Below are 20,709 nucleotides of genomic sequence, written 5' to 3'. Positions count from 1 at the left end.
TAATACGAGTTTGAAAATGGCGAGGGAACTAGAAAATCATGTGCTCAACCTGGACCCAAACACAGAACGGTCAGCGTAAATCGAGGCCTCGGACGCAATAAACTTTAGCCATGCACTAACTGCCATTCACATTGGAGCCATTAAGGCCTTCACCGACTCCCTCTCAGTGAATGGCGTACTTGGAGTTAAACCACCACCTATTGCAAACGAAGAGCTCGTGTTGACGCGAGAATCGAGAGTGACACTTGCGCTGCTTTGGTCAGATCCCGTCGAAACAGCACGTTTCCTGAGCCGTTGTTTCACCTCGATGACAACTTATTTAATACTTACCATCCCCATGGGTATTTGGTACAAATTTTAGGAATAACCAAAAAATTTTATTTAAGTATTAACTGTTATATTTTTAATAAATGATTTGCCAATCTACTTCCTGGTAATCAATATCACTAAACATACATATATACAAATTATTTGAGTTGAAACAATTAATACCAGCCGTTTCAAACCCTTTTATTTAAAATACATACTATTTATACTTAAACTCAGACTACATAGAAACATACAACTAGAATAAGCAATTGGAAACTTTCATAGCAGTTCATATTCATTTATCGTCATTTTGGCGTGCAACTCCACGTTGACGTATACGTTCGAGCAGTTCCGCTTTCCACCGCTCTTCCGGCACTCCGTTGGCCCATTCAGGTACTACAGCATTAGGTAGTGTTATATTTGCCATGACATTTAAAATCTAAAATTTATATAAAATAAATACTATTTAACTTTTATGAATTTCAATTATTACCTGTGTGGTTTTATTATTATCTAATTCTAATTGTAATTCATGGGGACGTGGTTGACTCCAAACTTGTCTTTCGATTTCAGCATCAGCACTCTCTACCGGTGGCAAATTATCATTGATAGCAGCATTCTCAACAGCATTCACGTTATCAACATATTGCACTGTTTCTTCAGAATCCTCATCTATAGAGTCATTGTCATCCATAGATACATCGTTGAGCTCGTTAACATCGTTACCCGTCGCCAATGGCTGGTATCCATTATATGCATCCAGTGTGTTCATTTCATTGTCGCTATCATCACTAGGCACTGGAGGATGCTGAACATTTGTCTGTATTGCATGTACGTCTTCCTCGCCAGGATCTCCAGGCAGTTCAGGTGCTCCCATAGTTTATAAATGTTGAAGAATTGTTTGTAAATTAATAAATTATCTGAGTTGGACCAGCTGAATATGACATTTCAACTATTTATCTTTTGCCATCTCTGCAACCTAGTGTTGCCGGCTGATTCTTATTGGAATTGAACCATTAAGGATTAATAAGTGGATTTACACAATTTGTTTTAAATAAATTCTAATTTTTAAGGAGTTCCCAATACAAAAGGATTGTTCAAAGTATCGTAAAACGAAACATAAATAAATGAACTAATGTGTATGTTCGTAAAGACAATTTAAATTTCATCACGGAAAGATGTACACAAGAACAACTTTTACAAATTATTCAATTTTATTATCAAAATAATGTTCTCCAATTGCAACTTTTTGTGCGTTTTTGCCATTTTATGGTCGTAATAATCATCCACCTAAGCTCGCTATTCGTCGAATTTTGAAAATTTAGAGCGTACATTTTTTATACCCTAAACAGGGTATATTAAGTTTGTCACGAAGTTTGTAACACCCAGAAGGAATCGTCGGAGACCCTATAAAGTATATACATATATAAATGATCAGTATGTCGAGCTGAGTCGATTTAGTGATGTCCGTCTGTCTGTCTTTCTGTATATACACGAACTAGTCCCTCAGTTTTTAAGATATCGTTTTGAAATTTTGCAAACGTCATTTTCTCTTCAAGAAGCTGCTCATTTGTCGGAACGGCCGATATCGGACCACTATAACATATAGCTGCCATACAAACTGAACGATCGGAATCAAATGCTTGTATGGACAACTTTCACATTTGACAAGATATATTCACGAAATTTGGTATAGATTATTTTTTAAGGCAACAATGTAATCTCTAAAAAACTTGTTCAGAACGGATTACTATAGCATATAGCTTATAGCTTCCATACAAACTGAACACATAGTTACTAACAGAAATGCACCTGTGCAGGGTATTTAGCTTCGGTGCAACCGAAATGAAGCTGGTGACACCGTTACTGCCAATGAAGAGCGGTGTAGATCGATAATAACCAACTTTTCATAGCCGCAATTGGAAGAAGTTGATCTTTACAACATACGGTTCCAACGAGACGGAGATACATACGTGCCACACAGCACGTGCAACAACCGAATTATTGCAAGAAAAGTTTGGAGAATCGCCTATTTCAAGAAATTGTGACATTGAATGGCCTCTAAGGTGTTGTGATTTAACACCATTAGATTACTTCTTGTGGGGTTATTTGAAGTTATTAGTCTTTAGCAATAAACCAGAGTCTCTTCAAGCTTTCGAAATCAATATTGAACGTCCTATTCATGACATACATAAGTATGTACGACTTGATTTAGTGGAACAAGTACTCGAAAGTTGTATTCGTAATAATCATCAATTCGATCCTGCAAAAAAAGTCGTTGAGCCATTGGAATTATGGTATACTCAGTATTGTAACATCACATTAAATAAATAACACATTTCCGATCACAGAAAAAGTTCCGACCCTCTGGTTGTCGTTTCTACATCAACCAAATATACATATTAAATTTAGTCTTTTCGGATGAGTTTATATCAGATATATCTCGGTTGGAGATGATTTTTATACAATTTTTGCTGATGAGAAGTAAAAGTCTACCACCCTTAATAAAAGTAAAGAAGATACAAATTTGTTAATAACTATCCACGATTCCATCGAACAACGAATGTTGAATTCTTTCGCAATATTTTTTATTACAAAGTTTTGCCAACACCAATATTTCCTTGGCTTTGATGCTTACAAGTTGCGAGAGTATAAAATTGTAACTTTCTTTAAAGATATTCAATGTATCAAACTCCAAAATCAGAAAAATATCGTAGACAATTGCTCTTGAATAGCTTCCTGATCTTGCCCGTTAAACCTACTATAATAAAGGTTGAACGATAAATGGCGGCAGACGATATTCTCGCGTAATGTTCAATTTGGAGCTGCGCTCACGCAATTACGGATGCATAGAGTATATATCGTACACGTAACACTGGAAACGTCGTGGTAAAAGTCCATAGTATATATCGTCCAAGGTCCAATAAAAATATTTTCGTCTCCTCGCAGAATTATTACACAGAAATATGAAAATTCAAACGCAATTACATAACGAAAAATTCGCCCGAATGTAGTTTTGTTCACTTAAATATTGTTCATAACGTCTCAAACTAATTTAGATAGATTTAGAGTTATATATGTAAGTATGGTATGGTAAATGATCAGGAGGACGATATAAAATGATTCCTTTATGTCTCTCTGTTCATTCAAGCAATAGCTTAAGTAGAAATGTATATATTTTAACAAAAGTTGATACAAGCGTTTTCCGTGGCGCTTTAAGTTGGTAATGTTTGGGAATGATTATGCGAAGTTGAACTTTTGGCACGCCCACAAATTGCTGTTAAACGATGTCAAAAATGGTCGAAATCAAGTTGAAAAGGTATAATTTCGTCTAATACGAAGTTTGCCACAGAGACATCGTGATCCCTCTTCAGAAACATGGATCCAAGAGCCTTAATCCTACCGCGCAGTCTATTAACAGGTGCTTTGGAGTTTCCGGTTTCATGTCGCAGAACTGGCAGTTTGTACAGGAGTCTACGCCCATATTGAATAAGTGCTTCTTGAGTTAAGAATGGCCAGTGTAGAATGCGACAAGTGGTTTGTTCCGCGGGAGATTGATTACGTTTTTAAACCTTCTCAGATTGGAGTAATTTCCTTTTTGCGAAACAGCTCCTTTATGGTTTGAGGACAAACCGTCATAAACCGTCGTTCTGGTCCCACCATTTTAGTGAAAGCTCCAGAACGGCCAAGCTCGTCAGAAAATTAATCAGGGGCTCTACCCCTGTGACCAGGCACCCAGATAAGGTGCACTCGGTTGTGAACTGATAGACTGTTCAGCCGTTCTATGCACTGCTACTCGTACCAGTAGCGATTTAACCGCTAGCTTACTTTGTTCAATCATCAATTAATTGAGTGCTTTTACATTGAAGACTAACACTACTTCCTTCACAATTCAATCAATAATGTAAACCAACAACAATAACTCAACCTAGAAAATTTATCGACAGCTTTTAACAACAGCTTTTATTTTCTAGACATTTGTAACTTTAATTAAAATGAATGAAATACAAGAAACAAGCCAAGTTAATACGGCTAAAACTCAGAGTTTAACAGAAGACCCGCCAAAAAGTCATAAGCAGCGGGTATTTGCGTGGTTAGAACTGATAGAAATAACTAATTTCAACGCCAACCAAAAAGACCCATATATGGAATTAACGCATTCCCGTGCCGAGTTTTTCAACTCATCCAAGGAGCCTAAACATATGTTCAATAAGTTTTTAGCCGGTGAGGAAAAATGCATTTATACCATAATTATTGAACAGGATGACATGGAAGCTGCAAACTATTTCGCTGCAGAGCAAATTTGTGTGTTAATAAAACGTCACACGGCGTCAAATGAGAAACACTCCGTGGACGAAGACAGTTATGACTCCGAACGCGAAACGCAAGCGGAATTCGGTTATGACGTCGAATTCGAGAACAAAATCGACAATAAAAAGTACAACTATCTAGCAAAGGGATATATCGATATCCTTCAACTATTCTCCGATGAATGTATATCACTTCAAATGGTTGTATTCCTTTACTCCCCCAAATGGGCAAGCGGCCGCGGTGCAGTCAAGACTATATGGAATATTTATACCAAAATGCCACTTATGAAAACCTTGCGTATTACAAATCTGGCATTCATTAGTCTAGAATCTCTATATAATTTGCCTGATGAGTTGTTGGATATGGCAGATGAGACGCATGTGGATATACTTTTTCAAGCCAAATTCGAAAATGAAGATTTGGTATTTGATGAATTTAAGATTTGCACTTTTAAAGTATTTCGAAAGAATATTATTAAAGATCAGACTATTTACTTCTGTTGGGAAAATTTGCGCAATCTTAATGAACGAAGCCCACCCGACGTTAGAACCGGATGCACGAACAAACCGCAAAACTTTCTAAGGAATCTGTTTTGCACTGAAGACAGTGAATTCAATTTCCATTTCATAAATATTTTCCACGATTATGCCTTAACATCGAATTCGACCGTTCGATTTGTACTCACCGATGAGTTGACGGAAAAGCTCGAGCAGGTTATTGGAAGCGATGAACAGTGTTTAGCTGTAAAAGTTTATAACATTAAGGAACCGGATGAGATACTGCTTCAAGGGGTCTTAGAAGCACACATTTTTCTTTATCCTAATGGTAAGTCTTTTTTCACTAAGATGAAGAATGTTTGCTCCTCTGGTATTAAACGAAAGAGAGAAAGAATTCTTAAGCCTACATCACACTTTACTTGTGTCACTTTATGAAAGATAAAATTAGCGAATTCTTTAAAAAAAAATATACATATGTACTTGTATAAGTCATTTGCTGCAAGAATCTTGTAAGTTAAATGATGGAAAGGCGAGAGAAACGGCTTTAAAGCTCTTAAATCTAGAAGTGATATTCAAAATTTATTTCAATTTAGACTATTTGCTATATCTTTTAAAATTTTGTTGGTCTGTCTACTCTACGGGTCTAGATTCCTTATATATTATGTATACTTACGGCTCATTTCCTTTGTGTTCACAGTGAATGCCTGTCGGTTTGCTGTCGCTTTGGATGCCCCGGCCTCGCATGTAAATTACAGCGATGATCATGGCAGAACGTTCGCCACATTAAATATTAGTTTTTATTCTCCCATAACGGAAAGTAGGAGCGGGCAATCTATTATAACCAAAAATATTGATAATATTGCGCCCGCCGACGAAGATAAATATGTATGTAATTCGTTGCTGCAGGATAATCGAAGTCTCTCTTTTAAACGGGAAGATGCTTACAGAAAATTCAATCAAGAAATTAAATCCATAGCTATGAATATATTAAAAAATAATATTACTGATTATAATGACAGCAAATCATACGTGTGCTGTGAGCTGAAAATATTGTCTTGGAAAATTACTGATCTTATAGCTTATGATTTTAATATACGAGTTCCGACGGAAACTAGTATTGAATTCACGGTAAGCTTGAATGAATTTTACACCATTGTACATTATACTCATATATGAAATTATACCGCATTCCTTTATTTTTTTCTTTTCTTTGGGGCTATTTTTACGTGGCGGGTCCCAAACCCAGCGCACAACCCTGGGGAGGTGTGTTTCGCCTTCTAACGGATGTTCTTTGCCTACCCAGAAGATACTTAGTCTAAGACCGGAAGTCTTGAGCTGTTTGAGCCATATGTAAAAGAATCGTTTCTGGCCATTCCCAAGGTGTTCAGAGAATTTTCCTCACTTGTGTGAACTTCTACACATGACTCCATCTTCCTGATTCTGTAGTACTGAACTCAAACGTTATGGATGTAACTAACCTGCAAGCCACCTATCGGTAAAATCATATCTTAATTATTATGGCCCATTCACATTCAACTTTCGTCGTTTTGCGTGACAATTCATACTTTAATAACGAATCGAAGAAAGCAAAAGGTATGCCACAATGAACGCTTCGCTTTCAATGTCTATCTCTAAGATAAATTGCGACTGTGGCTTGACAAAGCGTTAAGAAACGAGTGTTGCTTAACATATTGATTCGCCTTGCTGCGTTTCGCTTTGATATAAACGTACTCATGCAAAAACATCCATACAATATTTCTGTCAAAACAAATCTCTGACGCAAAGCGAAGCAAAGCTCTAAGTTAATCAGGTCCAAGTGACAATTCTAACCGAAACCCTGGCGTTCGTGTGATAGCTCATCATTTTCTTAGGCAAAGGTCTTTTGAGTTGAACTGTGTGTATGTGTTAGTTTCCGGGCTATTTCTTTCATTGTATTGCAATACAATAGTCATGATTTGCTGGGTAGTGGCTATAAAGGAAGAGTAAAAAGCCTTTTTATTCACTGAATATTATTAAGTTGAACAAGAGCTCTAATCGCCGATTCTTGTCGTATGTTTACAGAATTTAATGACACTTGTTTATAAGGAGTTAACACAACGCGTTTATAATATTTTAAATACGTTTGATAATAAGGCTATGTCAATCGATCAAGGTACAATTAAGGAAGATACAAAACTTCAAAGAAGAATGAGTTATATAAAACTACTCAATGAGGCAGGGGACAAGAAACTTGCCAATTTTCTGTTGGAAAAGGTAAATAACATCTCTTTGTATGTAACTACGTATAAAAAATAATACATAACTACATCAATATTATTGTACATTAACAAATGGGATATTTAATGCTTTTAATGATTTCACGTCTCCTCCTTTTTATTAAAAACCTTTATAAGGTAAGACCGCAACCATTTCCTTAAATATATGAATTTAACGGTTGAATCAAGTAGAGGTACTTTTTTCAATAGTCTTTATTTGACAGCTCACGCGTAAGTCGTGTCAAGCTGTCAAGTTGTCATGTTATTTCTGTTCAGTATTGCTTGGCATTTTATCATAGAAAGACTCATGCCTGTACAACGTTTACAAATCATTCAACTTTATAATCAAAATTCACGTTCTGTAAAGAATGTGTTTTGCGCGCTTCGCTCAACTTATGGTCGACATAATCGCCCTACTGAGCATATTCGAAACACTATTACCCATCGGTAGAGCCAGCATTAATTATTGGATAATATTCGACCGAATAGACCACGTTTAGCACGAAGTGAATAAAATATAGCAGCCGTAGCTAAGAGTGTACTTCGAAAACCTTGTAGAGTCGATTCGACGCCGTTCGTAGCAACTCGGACTGACATATAGAACTACTTGGCGCATTTTATGTTGAGAGCTTAAATTGAAAGTGTACAAAATACAGCTTGTGCAAGAACTGAGCCCCCTCGACCTTCCGAAGCCACATAGCTTAGCTGTAGGCGCTCTTGAAAAGTTCCAAAAAGATCTGACGTTTTCAAGCCATATTTTGTTCAGCGATGAGGCCCACCCAGAAAATGGGCAAAATTGTCGCCTTTGTGACGAAAAGCAACCTGAAGAGCTGCCATTTCATCCAGAAAAACACCTGTTTTGTGTGGTTTGTTGGCTGGTGGATTTATCAGTCCATATTTCTTCAAAAATGTTGCCGGTAAGAACGTAACCGTCAATGGCGACCGTTATCGCACCATGATAACCAACTATTTGATGCCTAAAATTGAAGGTCGTGATCTCAGCGACATTTGGTTTCAACAAGACGGCGACACTTCCCAAAAATCGCATCAATCAATAGAGTTATTGAGGTAATAATGGTCTATTGCCTACCAAGGGGAAATATGAAAAGTCTAAAGTATATTCGGACAACGCCGCTTCAATTCAGACCTTGAAGCAAAACATCACGTGTGTCATTCGTCAGTCTGTACTCAATGGACGGACTATCAAGGGATCACCCTGGACTTTTCATGTAATAAAGAGATGTGCTATGGAAGTTTCGGAACCACATTGTGGTAGAAGTCCAGTGAGCTAACTATGAAAACAACCATTTATTGATGATGGACATAATTTTATATGACCATAAAATGGGACACATTTGAACGAAACGGATATTTTTTTTTATGTTTTTAAAAATTGGCAATAGAGTCATTTTGTCCTCAGTACAGTACCTAGCTAGTTCATAAAACGAAATTGAAAGCGTATACACGAATTGATATTTGTCGATGATATCAGGGCAATGGTCGGAACCATATCTCAGGAGCTACTATTAAATGATATCATCTTTTTAATGAAATTGAAAACGCCATTTTTGGCACGAGTATAAACATTAACCGTCATTTGTCCCGATTATACTTTAATTATAAAATGTTCGGGAAGAACTTAGCCCTTCCTTACTTGTTTTTTATGGCAGTCAAGTACAGTACCTAGCTAGTTCATAAAACGAAATTTAAAGCGTATACACGAATTGATATTTGTCGATGATATCAGGACAATGGTCTGTAAAATAAGTTAGTCGATTGTTCAAGGATCAGAAAACAACTCATGAGTTGCACGATATGTATATATTTGTTAGCTTCCGCTATCATTCTTTCTATGTATTGGAGTTTCGGTAGACGTGAATTGCGGAGTTATTTGAAAGTATCTGAAAATTATTTAATTTCAACACTATGGTGTTGCTCACTAGTCAGTGGTTTTACATTCCTCTACTGACGAGCAAAATTGTTTACAATTTTATTATTTTAACGCTTCCAACTTATTTGTAGTTCTCACAAACATATGCCGATAATTCGACTTGGCACTTTTGCAAATTTCTTTACGACATTGAAACCCTTAATTTCGACTCAGCGCTCGAGTACGCAAAGAAGCCAGTGAGAGAGGTTTACCATCGCGCGCACTATTATACGTAAGTATGGATATAAATAATCATTTTATCAATTTCAATAATTCTCGTTGTAATAACGTAGCGAATTGGCCAGAATTTACCTCAAATACATTCAGTTCAAAAGAAATGAAAAAAATTTTAATGAAGCTTTGCCATATCTGATCGAAATGCTCAATGAGTTTTCGATACAATTTCCGCAGGAATTGGAGGCATGGATACTATTGCATTGTATATATAAACAATGCGGTTATTTGCCCGGTATTGAGTTCACTCGTCTGAAGTATGAAAACCTCGTCAGCCAACATTATTGGGACTTCCCGAACATACCATATAGTCGTTTCTCGATTTATAACGACGTCTATGTACAATTTTACACAAAAAAAGGCCAATTATTATTTATAATCGTAAAACATTTCCTATGGCTAGGCACTTATATATTTGCCGATATTGTTTTTGATGCTATCTCAGACGAATGCACTCCCGCTGAGAAGTATATGTTTAAAAGCACGATTAAAATACTAACCGATGATTTAACAGAGGACTACACCATGCAGAGTTTTGACGACGATAAATCTATGGTGAGTTCGGCTAAATTTGGTAGTTGGCTCCAGAGTCATTGGAGCATTTGGACTCTAAGCGTTATAGGCTGAACTAATGTAATTGTTTGAGAAATTGTTTTCGTGAATTAAAAAATGGGTAATTTTATTAAACAAACTCTTTTTGTTCATCGTTTTCCAGAAGTTTCTTGTTGCATTCACGAATGGCAATATCGAGTATTATCGCGGCGAAATTAACAAGGCATTAAGCTATTATCATCGAATTTTGGATAGTAAGGATAATGAGAATCAATGCCTAAAACTTGGGCTGCTGCGTTACGCCAATTTTCGTTATAATGAGCACAAACTTTTGGATGCCATAAAAGCCTATGAAAAATATCTATTTTTCGGTACCGGTGCCTTCGTGGCATATTACGGACTGGGTAAAGCGATGTACAAGGTAAGCGATTTACAAAACGGGTGGAGAAGTTTGAATTCATTTATTATTTTCACATATGTAGTTAAATCGTTTGCCAGAAGCAGAAGGACATTTTGCTAATGCTACAAACTATCCGCTACATATACCTGATATCTGGGCATATTTAGCTTTGATCAATTTAAAATTGGGAAGGATAGAAAATGCCTTGAAACTATGGAAATATGCTCATGTGGTGAGTGTACTAAACACGTAATGCTACAATAGTGGTTTAACTAGAAACACTTCATATAAAGATATAATTGGTTAAAATTTGGATCAGTAGCGCTAAATAATTTCTAGGATTTCTACACGATAACCAATATAACTCTCATAAAACACAATTAGCAATATGATTACCTCTAGCCCATGTAGGACCCTAGCACAATACACTTTATAATAATTGTCGCAAGTGAACATTCTTTTGAGGGCTGCGAACAGTGTTCAGACCCAGAGAATGCGGTGTCGAATTCATTCAATTTTGTCATCTTTTTGCTTGGTTCATGGCACAATACAATTTTGTCTCGAAATAATACCTTCTTCTTTTGAGTGTATGATAAACTTTCACAAAGAAGACATAAACTAGTCCTTAAGGTTATACGATTAGACCTCGCTGTATTCTACAAGTATCATTATTTCATAGCTTTCATAATGATACATGGTCTTTCAACAAATATTCATAATAATATCAGAAGAGCTATTTACAAAAAATATAAAAATTATAATTTTTAATTCTGTGCAAGTTTTTTTCAGTTTATTTTTTCTCTTCCTAGAATGAAAACAGTACTATTTCCAAGGAAATTCTAACGGAATTGGAAGCATTGGACCATAAAATATTGGATTTATTTATTTGATATTTTATACATTTTACACACAATACATAGTTATTGGACACCCATTTTTATCATCAAAATGTATTTTGAAACGTTTTTTATATGTAAAATATCAACACATTTAAATAATCCAATTAAATGACGATACAAAATATTTGTCATTAATTTTAACTTTTGCTTTGAAGGTAAGGCTGAGAATCGCAACAAATGAAACAGGACAGATAGATTTTGTCGTGATATTGCTTTGATGAAGAACATTGTAGAACCCTTAACTAAAGTGGCCCTTTTATAAATACATTCAATATTAGCTGACCACCGAAATTTTTTACCGGTTGTACTAAATTTGAAAAATATCTTCATAGCAATTGGAAAAAAAATGCATATGTAGAGGGTGATCCATTTCGAGGTACTTTTTTAAAGAAAAAACACAGAAACTTAAAGGGGATGTTTATTAGCATTCGAAAGAACATTCTTTGGCATTTATTTTTTGAAGATTATTTCCTTCAAATGAAAAAAAAATTATCTGTTCACCGAAATGTTCTCTCAATAAATCCATTGATTGAAGCGATGTGTGGGCAGCGGCGTCGTCTTGTTGAAACGAAATGTCGCCGAGATCATGAGCTTCAATTTCAGGCATCAAATAGTCTCAGCTACAGCTGCTATATTTTCTTCACTGCGTACTGGAAGTGGTCTTTTCGGTAGAATATTATCCAATAATGAATGCTGGGTCTCAAGAAGTGTAACGGTGTTGCGAAAGATACGCTCAGTAGGTCGATTACCAGTCGTGAGTTTTCGTAATAAAGTGGAAAGATTTGTAAATGCTGTTCAGGCGTAAATCTTTCCATAATGAAATGTCAAACAATACTGAACCAAAATGACATGACAACTTGACACGACTTACGCGTGATCTGTCTAAAAAAACGCTATTGAAAATAGTACCTCTACGTGGATCATCCGTTATAATGTCATATCATTTAGTCTTTTGTTTTGTATTACCTTTGAATACCGTTACTTTCTCTACATGTTTAAATTCTTCTTTTAATAAGCGGAAGTAATCAATAGATATTTTACAGGGTTTGATCGGAAAGTAATATTGCTGATTTTCTTCCGCCGCGACTGTACTTCGGAGCGTGCGCTCACCGACTGAATTCGGTAGAGGGTGTTTCTAGCTAACGAACGAGCACCTGGAGAGTCAGGACAAACATTTTCGCGCGACGTGCTTCTGTGAGTGGTGCAAGCCAAAAATGGAGCGTTCGTTAAAGCAGAGGTACGCGATTAAATTCTGTAAGAAACTCGGTAAATCTGCGACAGAGACGTTTGATATGATCAAGCAGTCTTACCCAGATACTGCTTTAGAAAGAAGAGGTCGCTGATGAATGAGCATTTCAAAGTGAAAACCATGAATTTCTTCCTACTGGACAAACCGTCAACGCCAAGATGGAAGTCCTCAAGATACTCAAACGAAGGGTCAATCTGATCAGACAAGACATCGCAGCCGATTGGAAGTTGCACCACGACAACGCCCCGGCTCTCACCGCCTTTCTTGTGAACAGCTACATAACCAAGGCCGGCATCCCAACGCTTCTGCACCCGCCCTACAGCCCAGATGTGGCCCTCCCCCGGACTTTTTTGTTTCCTTGCCTGAAAAGGCCGATGAAAGCGGATCCAAGCAGTATACACCTCGGCTCTCAATGCTATTCCGGAGAATGCCTTCCGTGACGCCTTCAATGCTTGAAAATCGCGCTGGCAGCGCTGCATGGACGCAGAAAGAATCTATTTTGAAAGTTTTTAAAGAATTGTAACCATTGGTTCAAAAAAAAAAATTTAAATCGACTAGTCCTATTTCCTATTGATTGTTTCGGTAGCGAGGTAATTTATATTTATACTTATTTACTGGTACAATCTACTCAGTTCTTATTACTTCTCATCGAACAAATCTACTTTCAGTCAACACTTGCAGCAATTCTCAATTTCATACATTTTTTTTTTTTGATAGAGAAGAAGTTGATATTCCCGAAATACGGCAAAATGTCAGTGCCTGAGGTAAAATTGTAATTTTTGCAAAGATTTCATGATATAAACATTTTTCAAATTTTTTGAAGAATAATTTGGAAATTGTGCCACATCCAAAACGCATATTTCTTTACATACAGTTGAAGATGATAGAGAATCTGCCGACTATGGATGGGAAACTTGAAATACATCTGAGTCAAGCAAAGAATACACTTACCAAATTAGTGGATGTTTATCCAACGGATAATATTATAGACTTGTCGATATTTGATAAATATAAGCCCACATTTAGTCTAATGGTTGAACAAGATAACATTGAAGATGCGAATATATTAAGTGATAATCCATTATTACTAACCCTTTACAATCGTGTAATGGTTCGTGTGCCACCTGACGAGGTGTCCGTGCGAACGAGATCGTTGGAAGATGAAAAAGTAAAGCGAAAAGAGAGTATTAAAGCAAATAAAAGACAACGAAGACGAACACCAAAAAGTATAGAATTAAAGGCTGACATTGAAGAAGAAAAAATGGAAGAGGAAATCGAAGAACCGGAAATCTATGAGGAGGAATTACGTCCAATTGCACAGGGGCATATCGACCTATTAAGGCTTTATACCAAAAAGCGTGAGCTTGCCACTTTCTATACCATTTTGTATCAGATATCAATTTCGGAAGAGTCCTTCTCTTCATGCACTGCGGCTTGGGAGGTGTACGCTCTGTTGCCGTTACTTAAAGATATGACTTTCCATAATATGGTGCATGTCTCATTTGAGTCCATATTCAATGTTAAACCAAATCTGTCCGAAAATGTAGATTATCTGGTTGCCGATTTCTATTTTGAATCGAAAATTCCAAATGAAAATAATCAGTACGAAAAAGTAAAGTTTTGTACATTCAAACACTTTAACAAACAACTAGTAACGGCTACTGATGTACTGCTAGGTTGGGAAAACTTGAGAAGTGCTGAACCTAAAAACTTCGATTGCATCGGCATCTGTTGCCATTTTTCCATAAATACCTTCAATATATTTCGTCATCTGGTGTATGAAGAAAACTCAAAAATCCATGTCAAGAACGTCGATTTCAGAAATTCCGTAATATCCAGCAATGCAACTCACCGTTTTGTGCTCACCGAAGAATTCGCTCGAACTTTAGAGGATGTTTTAGCGTTCGATGAGCAACAAATACTAATTGAAATGTACCATATTGATAACCCAGATGATATTATTGTTAAAGGACATATTGATCCATCAATCTTGCTCTATCCAGAAGGCGAGTAACAACAAAACTCTAAACATTAACTTTTAATTTTAACCATTTAAATATTTTTTTATTGCAGTTAGCTCTAAAAGGTTCGCGGTAGAGCTGTCTTCTACCGACAACAAACTTGTTAAACATTCCATAAAGCCCTCGTCCGCAAAGTTTAGTTCAATTCGAGTGCTTGAGGAGCCTACTTTTGCCATTATTTCCATATGTTTCGCAACACCGCTGACGGAATCGTTCATACTAACCACCTTGCAAGATACAAAACTTCCAAAGTTTCTGTCAAAGTACAATGAAAATATAAGCTCGCGAATGGAAGCTCATTACGCTTTCGAAAAAGAAATAAAAAAACTAATTTTGTTTATCGTGAAAAATGATATAAAGAAACTGGAAGATGCTAAGGGGGTATTATGTTGTCACAAGGAAAATTTAACGAATCAGATTTTCAAGCTTATCTCCAGCGATTTTAATATCAAAAAACCAACAGAGGATGCCATAGAGTTCCATGTAAGTTTCATCTGGATTTTAGACTCAAAAACATCTATGCATACTTGCACAATTCTATGGGTTGAAGACTCAACCCAGCGTTAAAGATATTGGCCAATTATGATAAGCGAAATGTGCTCGCTAGATTTTATGGAAATATCCCGAAATCTGACCGATATGTTTAAAGTAAGGCCAGGGGGCTACTATGTGTAATTATGGAAAGATTTGGTATCGTTTATTAATTGCTATTTGTAGATATATTTAAGAATATTTTATATACTTGTAGAATACAATTAAATTATTTGTTTGTTTTTCAGAATCTCATGACTACTGTGTACAAAGAAACTGTCCAAACCACTTATAATATTTTGCAAAATTTAAGAAATCATGTTTCAACATTTTCATTTCCTGAAACTGAAATTGACAATAGAATCCTTAACTACTTTTCGATTGCTCAGTATTTTTCGGTGCTTGGGGAAGAATATTTCGCTAAGATCCTTTGTGACAAGGTAATATTTGCGTGCAGATTTTCTTAATGACCCTAACTGATTTTTGTTATCATATTTCCAATAGGCTGAAAAATTGGCTGCGGGAGACACTATTTTCAATTTCTTCAAACTTGTAATGGCTGTGGAAAAACTAGATTTTGAAAACGCGAAGAAATATTATTCGCTCCCGAGTAATAAACAATTTGAACTGGGTCTCCACTTTACGTAAGTTCAAAGTAAATGCATATCTACCTATATTTTTTATAACTTGCGTCTACTTTGTCTGAACCTTCAACAAACAGTTGATAAACCATTTTCATGGAAGATTTATACCCTGAACAGGGTATATTAATTTTGCACTGATGTTTTTAGCACCCAAAAGAAAACGTCAGAGACCCTATAAAGTATACATAAAGATTAGCATGACGAGCTAAGTCCATTTTGCACTGTCCGTCTGTATATATACGAACAAGTCCCTCAACTTTTAAGATATCGATCTGAAATTTCGCACCAGTCCTCTTCTCACCAAAAAAGTGCTCATTTGTCGGAACGGCCGATATTGGACGGCTATGGCATGTAGCTGGCATACTGTCTGAAAGATCAGAATAAAGTGCTTTTATGGAAATATTTTTCATTTGAAAATATATCTTTACGAACTTTTGGCTATTGAAAATCATTTTAAATTTTAATGCATGTTTGTTTCAAATCACAGAGAACTGATTAAATTATATATAAATTATGTGGAAACTTTGGCAAATGAAACGACGTTTAATCAAGCAATGGAAAATTTGATCGTCAGTCTTCGGGAGGAGGTTATTGCCTTTCCAAACGACCTCTGTTACTGGGTTTTGCTGCATTGTATTTTCAAATATTGCAGTTATTTGCCAGGAACTAATTACACACGCTGGAAATATGAACAATTAGAATTAGAGGTGGAACCTAAACTACCTGTAATGCCACCGTCTCGTTTTATGTTAATTAATCCATATGAAATAAAGGCGCCAATTACGGTTAAGGAAACATTATTCCTTAAAGTATTTACAATCCTGACCAGATTGGGATTATATAAATTCGCTGTATTCGTTTTCAAAGAATTGGAAATGTCATGCCAACCGTTTGAACGGTATCTTACACTCACCACACTGAAGATACTCTCGAAAGAAGTCCTTACCAATTATCAGCCAAAAACGTTTCCGGTTACCAAACCACTGGAAAAGTATTTCATAACAAACATAAATGGTCATCTGGAGTACAGTCGCGGCGCTATCGATTATGCAATACAAAACTACTGGAAACTTTTAATAAATGACCATGAAATATCAAGCAGACATTATTTGTTGGCCTTGCTACGTTACGGTTTCCATATGCTGAAGATAGGGAATTATCAAGAGGCCGTGGAGGCATTTCAAAAATGCGACAGCGATGACACCAAACTTATTGCCAAATTTTATTTGGCCAAAGCTTTATTCAAAGTAAGTTAAATTATATATGTATATATGTATATACATATACGTATATGTTTTCTGTATATGCGTATATACATATGTATGGTTAGGTCTAGTAAAAAGAAATCCATTCTTTTTTCAAACGATGACTTTAGTAATATGTATCTCGCGACGTATGTGGTAAGTACCTACTAAAAAACCTCTTAGGATGTCCGCAGAGTGGACGCTCAAAGCCAAGCCTAGCATAAATGGGCGTGTTGTGTAGATGGGAAAATAAAGTCAATGCCAAAAACCCTCATTGACCATATTTCCATCTGCGGAACGCTGCTGATTGCAACAAAATTGATCCCTTTCTGACGAGGATGGTTACTGGTAATAAAAGTGGGTCACTTACGACAACGCCAAGTAAAAATGGTCGTGGTTGAATCGAAGCTAGGCTTGACTGTTAGGAAGAGTTTGCAACGCTTTTTGTGTGATTGGCAGATAATCGCCTATTATAAACTACTCCTCTAAAACTCTTGATTCGGACTTGTTATGCCAACAACTGGACCGTGTAAAGTACGCAATCGTCCAGAAGTGCGCATCTTTGAGCAATCCAATAGAAGATTAATTGGGTAACTTCAGGACATTTCCGGGTCACACTCATCGATAGTGGCTCTTCAGAAGCTACGGGACTTTGGTTGCAAGATCCTTATGCATGCAACTTATAGTTTGGACTTGGCTTCAAGTGATTACTACCTGTTCCGGTATATACCGAATGATCTTACTGGTGGAGAATACGCGTAAAGCGAAGGTTATGAAAATCGACAAGTGACATTATTAAATTACCTTTAAAATGACAACAAATTATCGAACAAAACCGTGCATATTTAACCTCAAGCGGTTAATTCTAACTAAACTAAAAAAATTAAATGCAAAAAAAATGTTTCCTTTTACTAGACATTATATATATGTATGATATATGTATATAGGTATATTTATAACCGTTTTCCAGATGAATAAGCTTGAAGATGCGGAACGCGAATTGGCCACTTGTACAAATTTTAAAGTTCATATACCGGATGTGTGGGGTTATCTAGCGTTGATTAATCTTTTGTTGAAGAGAAACTTCAAAGCCCTCGAGTTTTGGAAATATGCCAAAATTGTAAGTAGCTTAATTATACAGAATATAATGTTCCGAACTAAATAAAAGCTTATTAATTTGCCTTTAGCATCCCGATATTGAATTCAGCAGAGACCTTCAAGAGGATTTAAGAAATGTTGATATCTATGATGTTGTGCTTTATGTTGATAAACCTCCTGTAATTCCATGCATGACATTAACGTCGTAAAAGAAGATTTTCATTATATTGTATGTATTTACAATTTAATTTTGTAATTTATTGTGTTTAATAATTCCTTATATAAATAAAAAAAATCATCTTCCACATTTTTTTTTTTAATATATATTTATTTGCAATAAATCAATTGACAATCAGCAAATTTTTTAAATAAATTAATAGTGACAGGATTGATTGTTCTCCATTGAGACTAATCAATATATTCTTAAATTATTTTATTTGCTTAAACTTCCTAAAACTACTTAAAATCTATATGGAAAATCCAAAATGTGACTTCGTTTATCTAAATACTTGTACTTTCGACAAGATTTGCTGATTTCGTCTTTAACAAAAGGTATATTTAATATTTATTGCTGGAGGGGACTATAACGCTAAGCATCCTTGGTGGGGATCTAGACTGGGTAACCCCAAAGGAACTGAGCTATTTAAATGTATCTTCCACATGAAAAACTATTCTATAATAGAAATATTCATTACTGCAGTATTGAACGGCGATTGCTGCTAGCAAAGGTTTCTTGCTATAATTCAGAATCGTTGTCAAGAATTGTCAAGATGTTGCTGCAACTGGTACTTACATCCATGACTAAATAAGCGATATACTATATTCTGACAAAGGTGCACCCGGAAATTGTAATAAAACTCTCCAGGTAAGTGATATTTCAAGACCAAGTAAGGAAGTAATAACCTCAGGTGCAACCGAACATTTTATACTGTTGCAACTTGCAAGAATCAAAGCCTGGGAAATACTTAAGGTGTGAAACCAATCATATAGAGTAGAGTCAGCCGAAAGTTCGAAAATTCGAATTCGAAAATTTCGCTCAAATTTATCTATTTTTGGCACAAAGATACACTTTTATGAGTAAAACACGCTCTCTTTTTTTATTGGGATAACTCACATATTGGTTGATATATGCGATACAAAGTCACCCCGAAGTTCGAAAATTGTTATATTAAGTATGTGGGGGCTAAGGGAAGTATTGGCCCGATTCTATCCATTTTTGACATACAGACATACCATTATAAGAGAAAGATTATCCCTTAATTTCAGTTATATGTATGTATATATCACACATTGACTGACATTTTCGATCAAAAGTCAACTACAGGTACCGGGGTCTAAATATTCGGTGCCTAGGGGTTTGAACCGTTTTTATTGGATTTAAACAATTTTTGGTCATAAGGTGGCAAACACTAACGTTATATTAATTGCTTCTTGATTTGTGTACTGCAAACTGAACGAACCAAGGGGAATTTAAAATTGTGCTATATGAGAAGTAGGCGTGGTTGTTGTCCGATTTCGTCCATTTTCACAATGTGACATAAGAATGTAAGAGGAATGCCACGTACTAAATTTTGTCGAAATCGGTGGGTCGGGTGCCAAGATTTGGGATTTCACCAAAAAGACCGCGGTGCCACGCCAATTGTCTAATTTTTACTCCAGACCCCATAAAGCTCTCTCATATCATTTCGGTGGTAAAATTTAATATTTCTGGCTTATTTAGTTATTGATTTATCGCAGTTTTAGTAGTTTTTAACAATACCGTTATATTGGAAGTGAGCGGGGTTATCATCCGATTTCATCCATTTTCACAATGCCGGTAGAAGTTCTTATAAGATTTATACCCAGCAAATTTGGATATTGTAGCTTAAGTAGTTTAGAAGATATGTACATTAGTGCCCTTTGCTACTCCGATCCACGTACGTTATTTGTTTTCAGTTAATTGCGATTAATGGGCGTGGCAGTGTTCCGATTACGCCCATCAACGAAATCAATTTTTTTTTTTTGTATTAAGGAACCCACATACCAAGTTCCATCAATTTATCTCAATGTTTTCTCAAGTTATAGCTAGCACGGACGGACGTACGCACAGACAATCAATCGAATTTCAACTTTTTCGTCATCATGATCATTTATATATATACGTATGTATATATATATAACACCATATCTATCTCGCTTAGTTTTATGTGATACGTACAACCGTTAGGTGAACAAAACTATAATACTCTGAAGCAACTGGTTGCAAGAGTATAATAAGGTATTTTGCTAAGTTGGTAAGAAGACCTTCGACCTCTTCAACTGATGAAAAAATTAAAAAAGTGAAGGATATGGTGCTTGAAAATCGCCAGACAAGTGTTAGTGAGATGGTCAGAGAGCCCAACATCTCTCACGAGTTCATTCGAATGAGTTTGATGGATACAGACGGTCAATCCATCAAACTCATTCGAATGAACTCGTGAGAGATGTATGTGAAGCAGTTCTGTATGGCCGTATTGAGGCGCTTGTGTGAGAACATCCGTCGAAAACGGCGGTATT

General features: G+C 36.0%; 3 protein-coding genes across 3 annotated transcripts; 2 read left to right on the top strand and 1 right to left on the bottom strand.

Moving 5' to 3' along the window:
• Positions 1-461: 461 nt before the first annotated feature.
• Positions 462-1,256, bottom strand: LOC126752795 (uncharacterized). The gene is made up of 2 exons (XM_050463778.1): positions 803-1,256; positions 462-748 (listed from the first exon to the last, which is right to left on the bottom strand). The coding sequence occupies exons 1-2, from the start codon at positions 1,184-1,186 to the stop codon at positions 605-607; spliced, it is 528 nt and encodes a 175-aa protein (XP_050319735.1). The 5' UTR covers positions 1,187-1,256; the 3' UTR covers positions 462-604.
• A 3,001-nt stretch (positions 1,257-4,257) lies between these two features.
• On the top strand, positions 4,258-11,413 carry LOC126752784 (uncharacterized). Its single transcript, XM_050463763.1, has 8 exons — positions 4,258-5,445; positions 5,815-6,245; positions 7,179-7,370; positions 9,395-9,534; positions 9,596-10,091; positions 10,252-10,509; positions 10,571-10,720; positions 11,298-11,413. The coding sequence occupies exons 1-8, from the start codon at positions 4,305-4,307 to the stop codon at positions 11,376-11,378; spliced, it is 2,889 nt and encodes a 962-aa protein (XP_050319720.1). The 5' UTR covers positions 4,258-4,304; the 3' UTR covers positions 11,379-11,413.
• Positions 11,414-13,360: 1,947 nt separating this feature from the next.
• On the top strand, positions 13,361-18,383 carry LOC126752958 (uncharacterized). Its single transcript, XM_050464010.1, has 8 exons — positions 13,361-13,400; positions 13,460-14,642; positions 14,710-15,140; positions 15,437-15,628; positions 15,693-15,832; positions 16,320-17,079; positions 18,047-18,196; positions 18,264-18,383. The coding sequence occupies exons 1-8, from the start codon at positions 13,386-13,388 to the stop codon at positions 18,381-18,383; spliced, it is 2,991 nt and encodes a 996-aa protein (XP_050319967.1). The 5' UTR covers positions 13,361-13,385.
• Positions 18,384-20,709: the final 2,326 nt, after the last annotated feature.

This window comes from Bactrocera neohumeralis, chromosome 3 (assembly GCF_024586455.1).
Source record: "Bactrocera neohumeralis isolate Rockhampton chromosome 3, APGP_CSIRO_Bneo_wtdbg2-racon-allhic-juicebox.fasta_v2, whole genome shotgun sequence".
In the NCBI taxonomy this organism is placed as follows: domain Eukaryota; kingdom Metazoa; phylum Arthropoda; class Insecta; order Diptera; family Tephritidae; genus Bactrocera; species Bactrocera neohumeralis.
This window is presented reverse-complemented; position numbering and strand designations above follow the sequence as displayed.